The sequence below is a fragment of the Mustela nigripes genome, chromosome 1 (assembly GCF_022355385.1).
Source record: "Mustela nigripes isolate SB6536 chromosome 1, MUSNIG.SB6536, whole genome shotgun sequence".
NCBI classification, from domain to species: Eukaryota; Metazoa; Chordata; class Mammalia; order Carnivora; family Mustelidae; genus Mustela; species Mustela nigripes.
In genome coordinates, this window is record NC_081557.1 from 39,807,682 (window position 1) to 39,821,849 (window position 14,168).

Consider the following 14,168-nt stretch of genomic DNA (forward strand, 5'->3'; position numbering starts at 1 on the left):
GTCTGTATTTGTGGGACTGAGTGGCAGGACCCCGACCCAAGCTTCCCAGCAAGTTGCTCCTCCTGGGGAGGAGGCTCTTGGGGGCTGGAAGAGGCTGTGTAGTCACTCTCCCCTGGTGGGAGGGGCAGGGAAGTGGGGGCCCCAGCCACGCCATATTCTACAGGTATGGGCAGCCTTGGTCCTGTGACCTGGGTATGTACAACCAGAGGACTGAGTCGGGTCCTAGATGATGAGTGGGAACATCAATACTGAGTTCAAAACAAGGTCATAAATTTAGGAGCTAGTTGGAGAGCAAGAGCCCCCGCTGAGGGTTTTGTGACCCTGGGGCAGCAGCTGCTAGGGAGCAGAACAGGGAGCCAAATGGGCTTCTGGGGGCAGGTAGGAGATGCGTGCGGCCACTCGGAGTCTCGGCTGGGTCTGCAGCGGTACTCCTTCCTGTTCACGTGACCTTCGCCGAGCACTGTAAACTGTAAATATCCGTCCCTGTAAGAGCAACAGCCAGCCTTCATAGAGTGCTCCCTAAGTGCCCAACTCTGTAAGCGGGGGACACCTCGCCGCTCAGTTAAGCCTCACCACAGCTGCGCATGCAGGGACCATCCCCCCACGTTTCACGGGAGAAAACACAGATGCAAAGATGGTAAATAGCAGGCCAGCATGGGCCTGGGGGTGCCTGTGCACATATTATTCTACATTCTCCTCTACTTCCAGTCGGGGCATGTTTGTAGCAGCACCTGGGAGAAGGTCAGGGTCGGGGCTGAGGTTGGAGAACATGGGGCACAGCTTCCTCGTGGCTCCCTCTATCTGGCTGAAACAGCTGTCTCACCTCCATGGTCTGCCTTTGTCACCTGTCCACAGGCTGTGTAGCCCTGAGTGACACGGGCCGCGGCTACATTTCCCTTGCGGCCCTCCTTTACATGGAGAGGCCGAGAGAGGGCCGGCAGCATAGGGTCAGGGACGCAGGCTGGGTGCGTGCTCTGTGGCCAAGTGGCTGTCCTTTCCCAGCTCAGGCTAGAGGCCACATATGAAAGATAGAGGCCACATGCCTGCAGCCTGGAGGCAACAGAGAAAAAGGGACCTGTGTGTCCCCGGGAAGGTGAGTGGGACTGACTTTGCCAAGGTGAGAGGGAGATCGTCCCGTCTGGAGGCTCCGTGCTGGGGCTTACGTCAGGCCACTCTCTGCTGCCTTCAGCCAGGCCTGCTGGGCCCCTGGGAACTAGAAAGGAAATGGCACAGGAAGGTGGTGGGTGGGGAGCTGGAGCAGGGCTGAGGGCCTTCCAGAAGAGACGGTATTTCACCTTGAAGAGTGCGTAGGAGCTTGCGCCATATGTAAGTAGAGAAGGGTGTTCCAGGGAGAGGGAACAGCATGCACAAAAGCTGTGGAGCCTCAAACCCCAGCTGTATTCAGAGAGCTGAGGAGAGCCAGGTGTGGCCGGGACCTGCAGGGCCTGGGGGTGGGGGCAGGGTAGCAGCAGAGGAGCCTGGAAGAGCAGCTGGGCCAGGTCATGGACACCATGGGCCTGGAGTTTATGGGAGTGAAAATGGAGAGCAGGGGACTGGCCTATTTAGGTTCGGGCTTTGGAATGCCCCTGTGTTAGAGACTGTGGAGTCGAATGGGAAGGGGGAAATTGTAGAAGGGGGTTGGGGGAGAGGCAGACAGAAAAGCTAGCAGGAGGCTAAAATGCAGTTTGAACATGTAGCCATTCCCTCCTCCCCTCTTCTCCGTGAGTGACCCCGGGGTCCTTAGGGCCCTGCCTGGCCACCAAGATCTCCTCTTGGGGCAAGGTCTGAGGCTGCCCCAGGGAGCCCAGCTTCTGGTGGTATGGGCTGGGCAGCTTGACAGGTGTGGCTGGGAGGCCTCTAATGGACAAGTAAATGCCGCTTCAACCGGCAGGGAGAAGGAGGAGGAGCTCAGGGCTTCTGGAATAGCCCCAGGAGGCCAGGGGCCAGCCAGGCACCTGATGCTCTGGGGATCCTATGTCACTTGGGTAAGTGCTCTTGAACTGGAGTGAGCTCCTGACCCCTTTGCAAAGCCTCATTCCTTGGAGGAACTCCAGAATCACCCGGGAAACAGAGCTCGGTAGAGCCTCAGCCTTGGGAAGTGCGGTGTTAGTAAGCCAAGCAGTTCCATAACCAAAACAGTGAAACAAGATAAAGTTCGCCTGTCCAAGGTCATGCAGCCCGAGAGATGGAGCTCGAGTTCAAATAGGCTGGCTGCGCCCGAACCCAGGCTGCTTCACAGCCCAGCCCCACGCACGGGCACATAGACCTTTTTTCCAACCCTCCCAGACAGACATGCCCCAAGGCTCAGGCTGAGGTGACTCCTCTCCCTTTCCAGAGGCCTCGGTGGTTCTGGCTGGCCGTCAGCTCCTCTGTCCATCACTGACTGGGGCAAACAAAGGAACATATCCCTAAAAGAGGCATCCTCAAGGCAAAGACACCCCCAAATCCAGCTCTTTCCTTTCCTCATCTCAGTGCGTGGCCTGGAACAGGCAGCCTCACGTGACTCCTACTTGAAAGGACACGGTGACCAGCAAAGCAGGCAGTGTTTTGGACGTGGAATCCTGGAGCCTGGGCAGTTTTCAGCCACTTACACATATATCCAATTAAACTCTCAGGGTGCTTTGGCAGTCCCACCTTTGATCCTCCTCCCAAGAAGAACTCTTTGGAAATCACATTTTTAAATCCCTAATTTGCAAACCCAGAGCAGCCACTCTCGCTTGATATTTTAAAGATTAATGTACGTGAAATTTTTGTTTAAGGCAAAATAACTGATATTTGTCAAGCAACCTGGAATCTGTCCACAAGCCCTCACAGGTTAGGAACTACTGTTGACAAGGCCAGCGGAGGCTGGAAGCCTCTTGCGTGATTAAATCATGTGCTTGGGCTAATTCTCTTGCAACAGGTTTTAATCTTTGCAAATTACATAGAGACCTTACCAAGTAGAATGATCGGGTGCAGAAGTTGGGCTGAAAGAAGCTTTTGCTGGTGCATCTCAAATCTCTTTTCTGGTTTCACATTCTGCATTATTTACTCTCCTGAGGGCTGCATTTAAACTCCGCAGACATTCAGGCTGAATTAATTTCAAAATAATCTAGTGCATTTCTCCCAGGTTCTCCCACAAAGAAGACAGGCATTTGCATATCTTAGCGTTCCATCTCATACCCTGATTTTCTGTTTAACAAATAAAATGCCTTTCTTCTATCCCCTGCAAGCTCTTCTGAATTTCCGATGCTCAGGATGAATCAGGACAGCGTGAGATACTGACACTGAGCAACCACACTTGATGAAAACATCTCTTGGCAATGCTGATGCACGGGGCTTTGATGAGCCATTTTCTGATGATGAACATTCTTTCCTTCAGTCATTCATCAAACATTCATTGAGCATGGGGGTTGCGCAGGAGGGATGCAGAGAGGAGGCAGACACGGCCTCTGCCCTAGAGGAGCTCCTGAGCAGATAAACATGCAACCGAATAGACAATGAGACCAGAAATGAGGGAGGTGTGGTGTGCCAGGACCCCGGCTTGATGGGCTCCAGGATGGTTTCACATTCAAGGCTTCTTTGATCCGGTTCTTGAAATTGGTAGGACAGTTCCCAGGTGTAAAAAGGGAGAACATCCCATGTCGAGGCTCAGCCTGGGCAAAGGCAAGAAAAAACAGTGCATGTTTGAGGAACAGAAATCCAACGTTGGTGCGGGCGGAACTTGGAATTTCCAAAGGAACATGAGAGAGATCAGACATAAGAGTCAGTCTGGGTGCAGAGAATGGTAATTGTTGAAACCCATTTCAACAAATTCAACTTCACCTTAAAAGCAAAGGGAGGATCCAGGGGATATCTTAAGCCATGGCTTGCCACGAGGGGGTCTGAATCCCTCTGATACCAGAGTGTAGGATGGACCGAGATAAAAGAGACAGGGAAATAAGTTAGGGGGCTGACCCATTATTCCCGTGAGAGATGGAGCAGACTCAGTTGTCATGGGGTCATGGAGCCAGATAGCTGTTGGGGGGACTTTGAGACATTGCTGTGGTCTGTTGGAAGTAGTGATGGATGAAATGAAGGGAGTTGTGGGGTGGGGGGAGATTATGCATCCAGGACCACCCTAGGCTTTGGGTTTGCAGAACAGTCGGTGGGCAGCCAGCATCATCCCTCTCATGGCACATACCTGTGCCTAGAGGGCTAACATTTCCCACATCAACACGTGATAGAATTTCAAGACCACCAGATGTCGTCGTTATTGCCTCTGCAATTCCTCTAGCTTGTGATTTCTCCTGGTATAAAGAATGTCCTAAACTGATACCTATAAATTATGGAGGCTTTCAATCTTCTGAGAGTATCCCACATACTGAGATTTGGGGGATTCTGAGATTTGGTGATGAAGAGTTAGTGAAAGAGGCCTTTAGTCAGTGAGCCCGGCACCCATGGAAGGAGAGGGAGTACGCAGAGAACTTTGTGGCAGGACACCTGCCAAGCAACAGAACAGACTGCCTCTCCATGGTAATGAGATGCACCCTGCCCCGATTACCATTCCTTTGAATGGTGAAGCAAATGCTGGAGCCTTCTCCTCAAGATGCTTGTAACGGGACTCTTGCCGTAGGAGGGGGGTTACGATGTGAGTCTTCTAAGGTCCAACCTCCTTAAATTCTACCTACCTACCTAAATGCATGGTTGAAGCAATGCAGACTGTTGGACCCAGAAGACCAGAAACATCTCAGCTCTGCCTTCTAACAGCTGAAGGGCTGCCATATGCACTGGAAAGCAGTCTAGCCCTGTTGGCTCTGAGTGGGGACTTGCAAATACTGGACAAGTTCGAGAATGATCTGAACTCCTTGTATGAGGGCCACCTTCACCTTACTTTCTGCAATTGTTTTTCCATTATTTCCACGTCCTTTTCTTCCATCAACCATGACACCAGAAGGTCAGGCTGTCTTACGTGTCCAGGGTCTCCAGCACCTGATGGAGAGCTGAGACAGAGGAGCCCTGCAACGTGCTATTAACGAATGAAGGATTTCCTTCTTTTTTCAAAAAATCCACAAATATTAACCAGAGGCCTCCTGCATACCAGGTCTCAAGGCAGGTCTGTGAGAAACTCAAGATGGACGAAATTTTACCAGTGATTTCTCTCCTTGCACACATGTGTGCACACTGAAAAAGGACATTTCAACCTAATAGAGGCCCCTGTTTAGTTGGAGAAATCCCTTGTTCCGGCAAAGAACACTTTCAGAGGGTGGTACATCCCAACTGCAAAATGGACATGTGTTAAGTGGGGCGCTCAAAATTGTAGGGTGAAAATGTACTTCTTTCTCTAACCTCAGATTTGAAGTAGGGAGGTGGAAATGTATGCATACCGTGCAGACTAGAGTACAAATTGGTGTAAATATTTTTTAAAATGGGGCTTTCATGAAACATCGGGATATTCAGACTGTATTTCGTGCTGCTTCCAAACTGGGGAGTGCACCGTCACACCTCCTGGCTTTTGGGTTCTTTGGTGGCAATGGCAGGAGGGCCCCTCTGGGAGTCCAAGTGCACATAGATCAGTGTTCCCATGGTTAGCTGTCCCCACACCTGAGCCCCTGTGCTCGCCTCATTCTCTGTGAAGTATTTATGCATTTTCCAAATGGGGAACATCAAGGATAACAACAGAGTTGTCTGTTAATGCCAAGAGAGAAGAAATTTTCAAGAGTTTGAGGACACTGCCTGGAAGACAGCTGAGTGCAGAGCCAACCCTCCATGTCCATGATGATTGGCTCTGATTTGTGGGGTCTAATTTGATAATTTGATGCAAGACGAGTAACCCACTCAAAAAAAAGAACCTAGTTGCAGAACACATTTCCTAAGGAGCATGGCTAATGCTGCCAAAGAATTTCCCAACACGCAAGGAGGAGGAGTCCTTGACTTTTCTCCTGCTCTGATCCCCAGTCGCTGTCAAGAAGTCCGACTTCGAGAACCTTTTGTACTGAAAAGAAAAGACTATAATCGGATATTTCATCATGGCTCTGGAATAAAACACCTTTTCATTTCCATGTCATATGGAGGGGCAAATGTGGAACTGTCCGGTTTTGAAGGACTGTCAGAGCCTTGCGCGGGCCCTAGAAGTTTGTGATTTTCAGTGTATGGCAGTCAGCACACCCCCCCTTCCTCCTGCTCATGCCACAGAGATCAGTAGCCAGGAGCAGGTATGATGGCTCAGGTCCCCCTATTCAGACCTGAGTAAGATTTTTAAATTTATTATCCAACGTTTATATGATTCTTGCTAGGTGCCACATAGTATTGTAACTGCTTTATAAATAGGACATAACTCCCCACGACAATGCTAGTGGGGACTTTGATTATCCTCATTTTACAGATGAGGAAACTGAGGCACAGAGAGATTAAGTCATTTGTCCAAGGCCAAATCTAGGAATTCTGCCTCTTGGATCCGTGCTCAAAACCACCATCCCATGGTGCCTTTGTCTTGCCTCTAGAATCTAGAAACCAATGGATAGCTGCAGTGGGCACTTGGTGCTGGAGTCTCCCTGCCAAGCTGGTCACTGGTGTGTGTGAACTGATTGGATTCCTGCCTCCTCAGCAAGCTCTCTCCAGCCACACTGCTATCTCCGTAACCCCCTTCACCTTATTTTTTTTTTTGGCACTTGACATTGCCATTACCCCGTCTTCGGTCCAATGGACCTTCTCAGCAAATCACAGGCAGACTCTCACTCAGGCACTGGTGAGTCTCCTTTAAGGAAAATAAATGTCAAAGCACTTATTGAATAAATATAGTGCTGAATATTCATAATACAGAAAGACCACTTTCCTCTTCAAAAAGACTTAATCTCAGAGTTTCTTAAGCTAGGGCCTGCGTCCCACCCATGCTTTGAAGTCCGATTACTAATCATTAACTACTTAACCTGGAAACTCCCAGGCCCACCATGCTTAAAGCCAAAGACCCACGGGCCACTTGCTTGTGGAAAATTCATTAGGGAGGCTAGTGGCACGGGAGCTCTGAAATAAGCAGGGAAGACTGTGGAATACAGGCGTCCGTCCACACAACCTCCTCTGAACACCTTGGAGGGAAACAGGAGAGCAGCCTGAGTGCTCAGCGCCAGTGCTCCAGCTGCTCCTCCTCAGGTCCCGAGTGCAAGTGACAAGCCAGGCCTCATCCTTCCTGGAGAGAAGGTGACAGCTGGTTTGGGGTCCCCCAACCAGCATCACCAGCAGCAGCAGCACCTGGGAACTTAAAAAGGCCCATTTCCGGGCCCCATGGTAGACCCAGAAGTGATCCACAGTAAATGAGCCCTCCAGGGACTCTGTCTAATCTGTACCCAGCCTATACCCCAGGAGGAACGGGTCTAGTTAAGAAACCTCTAGCTGGCACAGGCACATAGTTGGGGAAACTAAGAGAAGAGATGCATGTCTGTGAGATCTGGGGTCAGCTCCCAGGTGCCTCCGCCGAAGGGGTTCTGAAGTGCAGCTCCCCCAGCCCTGCTGTGCACATCGTCACGGCACCACGGCAAAACACAAATCCAGAGCCAAGACCAGGAGCAGAGTCTTGTGTTTTTGCTTCTACCCACGCACTTCTCAAGCCCTTCCTAAGGACTACTCCACAGAGGCCCAGAAGGAGAAGGAACTAGGCTGGGGGCTGGGAACCCACCTCTAGGAATTATTATTAGTCTCCTTAATTCTATACATTCAGCTTTTGATTTTTTTAATGCTGTTTCCATATTTAATTCGGTTTCCATTCCAATTAAGCTCTCTGTGTGCTGGAGCATCTCTCCTGCCAGGTTTAATTGCCCTTATTTAAATTCTTTAATTAAAAGTATTGTGTGTTTCCACATCCTGTAGTTGTATGTATTACACAAATAATTTAGTTGACTGGACTGGTAAACCGAGGGACAGTGCCATCCTTGGAGGGCAGGGCCAGCCCCTCAGAGCCCGGGACTGGCCCAGGGACTGCGGGCAGCTCTTACAGCTCTCAGATGAGGACCAGAGCCCGCACACAGCCTCCCTGCTTCCTTCCTCCCTCCAATGCTCAACGCTCCCCGCTCCACACGGCGGCCAGAGTGGACCACTGAACACGTCAGTCTGACCGGCAGTGGCTGGCCCTTGTCACCATATTCAGAGTCAAAGTCCATTCAGTGGCTGTGAGTCCCCACACAACCTGCCCCTCCCTCAAGGACCTCTCGGGCCTCATCTCTTGCTCCCTCTCCACATCTGAGCTGCTCCCCAGCCTCTGTGCCATTTGCTGAATTCATCAGGCCTCTGCACTATGGGAGTCTTGCTCTGGGGCACAGGGACTGTCCTCTCCTTCGAGCCTTCCCAGCGAGGATCACTCTAACGGCTGTCTCGGCGGCTACCTGTTCACCACCGCTCCCCAGCTCCCTTCCCAGGTTGTCTGAGGCCATTCAGGCTACTAGAACGTGAAGACCATAGACTGAGAGGCTTAAACAACCAACATTTATTCCTCACAGCTCTGAAGCCTGGGGGGTCCAAGATCAAGGTGGCAGCGGGCAGTGTCTACTGAGACCCCTCTTCCTGGTCTGCAGGTGTGTGCACCTTTTCACCCATCCTCACACAGCAGAGGGAGACATCATCTCTCTTGCGTCTCTTCTCATAAGGGTGCTAATCTAGTTCACGAGGACTCCACCCACGTGGCCAAAAGATGTCCCAAAGGCCCCACCTCCAAATATCATCACATGGGGGATAAGAGCTTCAACACAGGAATTTCAAGGACTCACATTCAGCCCAGAGCACTGCCCTACATTTTTGTGTATGGAGTCATTGCTTTCTAATATGCCAGAGAATTGACTCTTTGCTTCCCTTCCTGGAGTATCATCTCCGTGAAGACAAAGATCTTTTCCTGCTTAGTCACTCATGTATCTCCATGACCTGGAACTGTTCCAGGCACACAGTAGGCTCTCATTAAATTTCGGATGGATGGATGGCTCGTGTGTCTGCAAAGAGCCCTCGAAGGAACTAGCCCAAACTGGCTCCCCAGAGGCTGAAGCCAGGCAAGATTACCTTCCTCTGCCCCAGGCACTGAGGCTCTTACAGCTCTCTAGTGGAGACCGCTGCTTTGAGACAGGCCTGGGGTGGGAGGAATGGTGTGGCGCGCCCAGCACGCAGGAACAGTGAATGGGGCTCCCAGCCTGGCTCTACCACTTCCAGACCACATGACCCTGGGCCTGTGTCCCAACCTTTCGGAGCCACCGTCTCCAATTCTGTGAAGTGGGGATGATTGCCATCTGCACCCATCCGAGTTCCCATGAGGACCACGTGATATTGGGCTTGGAGGGCATCTGACCCGGCGCGAGGTACCTGGGAAATAGGCACTAACCCTTATTAGCTCCATCTCCACACAGAGCCTGCGGGCAGAGCTGCGGAGAGTAACAGCAGCAGGCCTCTCTCGAGGGTGCTGAGCTCACCAGGAAGAGATCCAATGGAGGAAAGCAAGTTTCCTTTGCCATTGTGGTGAAGAGCATGTGCCCTGAGAGTGGGTGAGAGCCCGGAGTTGATTGAGTGAGACAAGCTGAGGTCCAAGAAGGAAGGGAGGGAGGCTGGGAGTGGCCAGGCTCACTCCAGCACCCAGAGTTGCCTGCCTCCCCTTCCCATAGCCCAGACATGTTCCCAAGACACATTCCAGGGTACCACAAGGAGGCCTCCAAGCAGGCCTTCCTCTTCTGCTCTAGAAGATTCTCCTCTTGGAGCCTCTAGGGAGGGAGCTGGCCTTGACCCCATACCTCACCCTCCCTGACAGGCCCAGACAGTCTCACTGAGGCCCCATCTCCTTCACAGCTCTTGGCCTCACTCTGTTTCTTCCACATCCTGCCTAGAGGCCACACAAGCTGTTTCTGCCCCAGAGTCACTGCATTTCCTGTCTCCAGGGCCCTGAGGGTCAGGATGGGGCCTGGGAAATGTCATAGTTGGGTCTTGGAAGGAACACTTTCCTTCTCAGAGACCTCCCTCCCTCTCAGGCTTGGCAAGGTGCACTGTGGAAGGCATAGAATGTGCATGAGTGGTGACAGGAGAAGAGAGGCCACGGCCTTCTCTGTTTTGGATAGGTTTTTCCGAGTTCAGTGATCCGGGGGTGGCCGAAGCATCCCAGCCCCTGACAAGCAAAGCCCAGCCTGGCCCCTGAGGAAACACTGAGAAGTCGGGCCTGAGCAGAGTGAGTGAGCGTGAGCTCTTGGTCTGGCCCCCGTCCTGCCTGTCATGCACTTTTTCCAGACCCCACCCCCATCTGAACCTTGAGCAGCCTCACATACATTTGTTGTTTTAGAGCTGAAGAAACAGTTTCCCATGACTCCTCCTGCTTGTCCTTGGTAATCAGGACATAAATGATCGTCTGGTCCTCGACACGGTGGAACCAGTGGAGCAGCTCCCCCATGGCCATGGCCCATGGCCCATGGCCATCTGCTGACCTGCCCTTCCCATCTCCCCGCCAGCGCCAGGAGAGCCGGCAGGCCTTGTGAATCAGAGAGCCAGGCTGGTCTCACCCACGGCCTGCCTCCGCCCCACTCCTAGCAGCATGGGCTGGGGCGCACCACCAGTGGGGACGTCAGTGGGGCGGGGGGGGGGGCAGCCACACATGTGCCAAGGAAGCAGCAGTGATGTGGCCCAACCCAGGTGTGGGCAGCAAACGTGCTCAGGCCACGGAAATGGAAACCATAGAAACCTGGGCCCAGCAGCGCGAGGGGCTAGACTCGCTTCAAGCAATGTTGCAAGGGTCTCTAGGTCCAGAGATCCACCTTTTGTGGAATGGGATGGGGACCCACAGCTTCCAAGGGGACAGCTTGGCACTGTCATGCCATCATCATCCCAGGAGCATGGTGTGGCCACCAAAAGGGCCAATTAGTTGGCTGTGTTGAAGGAGCCTTTTGTCCAGTGGAAACAAGGTGATGGCTTCTGCTTGGCAGTTAGTTCTGAGTGACACAGAATAACTGGAGTTGGTCCAAAGGAGGGCAGCCGGGATGGAAAATCATACAAAATTGTTCCACACGGAACTGGGTCCGGTTAAACTAGAAAAATGCAGACCTCAAGGGACATGGGCCTCACCTCCCCTATTGAGAGGGAAAGGTAGAGAAGTAGGAGCAGACCCAAGTCGGGAACCCCAGGGGACGATCTGGGGTACCTTACTGGATGCCCCCAAGACAAGGATTTAAGTTCAGTGGGAGGAGAACGCTCCAGGGCAGAGCAGCTCAGGAAAGAAAACACTGGTTCAGGAGGGCTGCATGTATGCATGCGTCATACTTGGAGGCCCCGGGCCAAAGTAGAGGTCCTTCAGGGAGCCCATGAGAGCAGGGGGCGCTGCCTTCGGAGTGTCTTCCACCTGGGGACTCCAGGGTCCTTTCCGAGCCCTGGTCGAAGGGCCACTCGTTCCTCCGCCCCTGCAGCGCCTCCACATGTCACTGTCTCTCAGGCTGAGCCCAGGGTCCCCAGATGGGCTTGCTCTTTGGGTTTCCCCTTTGCTGTTTTCTATCTGCTCTTGGGTGCAGTGAGTCATGGCCGGCCTTGGGGCATAGTAAGGAGAGAGCTGCTTTCTTCCCTTGAATACACACAGACATTCTTCTGCTCACCTTTGCCGCCCAGCTTCTCACTACCTGACTCCCTCACCCACTGTTCAGAGTTCCTTCCGAGGGAGCTATGTTTTTTCAAAATTTTTTAATTGGAAAATAACACACATACATACAAAAACATGTACAAATGTAAATGTTCAACTCAATGATTTAAAGCAAAGCAAACAGCTGTGTTCCAGGTCAGGAAGGAGCGTACCACCAGCACCCCAGAACCCCTTCTTTGGCTACTGTCGATCATTTTCCCAGTCCCTCCTCCGCAGAGATCACCCCCATCCTGGCTCTAACACTGGTCCTGCGTTGTCTGCCTGGCAGGTGCATATATGGGGAATTCTCTGTGTATTCTCTGCCTGGCCTCCAGTGCTGGTGCATCTGTTAGGCTTAGTCACCTTGACCGGAGCTCTGGTCTGTATATTTCTGATGCTGTAAAGCGTTCCAGTGCGTGAATACCACAGGCCATTGATCCATTATACTGCTGATGGATGCCTGGGTTTGCTTCCAGGTGGGAGCTTTTTCCTATCAGGTTTCAGAAGCACTCAGGTGCTTGTCTTTGGTGCCCGGATTTCTGCTAGATACACGCCCAAGCATGGCAGTGTGGGGTCTCTGGGCTGTGTGTACATACTGCCAGCTTCTTAGGTCACTGTGAGAACTGAGTCTTACTCTTCTCTTGGCACATGTCATTTGGCACCACAGGGATAGTGGGAGACTGGGGACATGCGTCCTTCCAGTAGAAGTTTGCTGTCTCCCTCTCAGAGCATGCTGTTCACTGGGGCAGGTGTGGGATGTCGCTGGGGTGGGCTGTGGTCATAGGCGCAGGGGCCTCCCTCTCCCCACTGCCAGGCCTGCTCAGGGCCCCTCCAGACTGAAACAACTGACACCGCTCTCCTGTCCTGTGACCCATTCCCTCTCCCCACTGTGGATCGTGACAACCAACATTTACCAATCATCTATTAGGTACCAGGCTTTTCACTGGATGTTGAGGGCACAGAAACTGATAAGACCTAGAACTCTCAGTGTAGATGGGGGAGAGACAAGGAAACAAGTAATTCCACCACCAGTCAGTAGCGCCGAGCCGGAGAAAGCACAGGGTGAAGAGCACTCAGCCGGCTGGGTGGACTGGAGGAGGGGAGGCGTGGGTGGGGGCGAGGTGGGAAATGAGACGGCTTCTGGAGGAGAGGGAGCCGGAGCTGAGCCTTGAAACATACCTGGGGCTTGGCCTGCCGCAGAAGCATGCAGAAGGACCCCCCAACATAGGACACAGCTTGCTTGCTCAATATCAGGAACCCCGATGTAAAGCAAGGAGGTTGGTGTGGCCGCCTGAAAGCTGTGGGAGCTGAGGGAGGAGACCGACATATCAGAGGAGGGAGCCTGAGTCTGCATGGAGATGCTGGCCCCCCTAGCCTTCGGAGCGTCTCTGCTTCTGGGCCTCAGGGTGCACTGATAATTCTAGGCTTCCCCTGGCTCGCCTCTGGGCTCGAGGTGCCCCAGATCTCCCCATGTTACCCCTCTCTGATGACCCTCTCTACCCTGGCCCCTAGGGAGGCCCCATCCAGAACCGCAAGTCCAAGCGCTGCCTGGAGCTGCAGGAGAACAGCGACTCGGAGTTCGGCTTCCAGCTGGTGCTGCAGAGGTGCTCCGGCCAGCACTGGAGCATCACCAACGTCCTGAGGAGCCTGGCGTCCTGACCCCGCCAGGAGCCACCTGCGCCCATCCCTTTGCTACCGTGTAGCACCTGCTGCCTGCTGTCTGCGTCGGGTGGTTTGGAGTTGGTGGGTGGGGGGAGCCAGGTTCGTGGGATTCCCCACACCCCACCCCGCCAGAAGAGCTTTTTATTTCCTATGCGATTTTCATGGAGTTTCTAGAAAGGTGCCGAATGGTGGGTGATGGTATAGTGTCATAAACTATTTTGCAACTGTAAATAGGGGACAGATGGAGAATATTTATAACTGACAATAAAACACTATTGATTAAGAAGAGGGTTTCTGCGGTCACTTGGGGCTCACGCAGGTTCCTGCCTGGGTCCTCGGAACATCGGAGTTCGTGTCGCTCTTCGCTCTTCCTGCCTCTCATCCTCGAGAAAGGAGGCTCGAAGCCCCCGCCAGCAGTGGGAGCTTGAGCAAAACCCCCTCTGCCTGTACCACCGCACACGTGGCCTCTGGAGAAAGCATTCCTAGAGAGAGCGGCGTTGCCTGCTGGCCCCTGGAGCACCTGCTGAGGTGCTTCAGGCTGCTCTGGCCTCCCCTGGGGTCTCCTCCTCACCTCCCAGAACGGGCCCTTGCGCAGGCCCCCAGCAATAGCCCTCGCCTGCAGACGCCCCCAGCCTGTGGCTCCTTCCAGGTGTCGCAGAGTATTTGTTTCCTGGGGCTGTCATATCAAAGGGCCGCAGACTGGGTGGCTGCCACAACACAAGTTCATTCTGTCCTGGTTCTGGAGGCTGAGAGTCCAAAGTCAAGGCACGGGCAGAGTTGGTTCCTTCCGAGAGGATCTGGTTGCAGCCTCTCTCCTGGCTTCTGGTAGCCTCGGCCGCTCCTCCGCTGCAGGTGGCCGTGTGCTTCCTGGTCTTCACATCTCCTTCCTTCTGTGTGTGTCTGCCTCACTGGCTACATGTCCTGTTTTTAT

General features: G+C 53.0%; 1 protein-coding gene across 2 annotated transcripts in view; it reads left to right on the forward strand.

Annotated features, from left to right (window-relative positions):
- GALNT18 (polypeptide N-acetylgalactosaminyltransferase 18) overlaps nt 1-13,523 on the forward strand; it is a 345,093-nt gene extending 331,570 nt beyond the window's left edge. For both annotated transcript variants that reach the window (XM_059408147.1, XM_059408158.1), the window contains exon 11: nt 13,088-13,523. In XM_059408147.1, the coding sequence (XP_059264130.1) occupies nt 13,088-13,234 (147 nt within the window). In that variant the 3' untranslated portion in view covers nt 13,235-13,523. The remainder of the gene's footprint in view (nt 1-13,087) is intronic.
- The last annotated feature ends 645 nt before the right edge of the window (nt 13,524-14,168 follow it).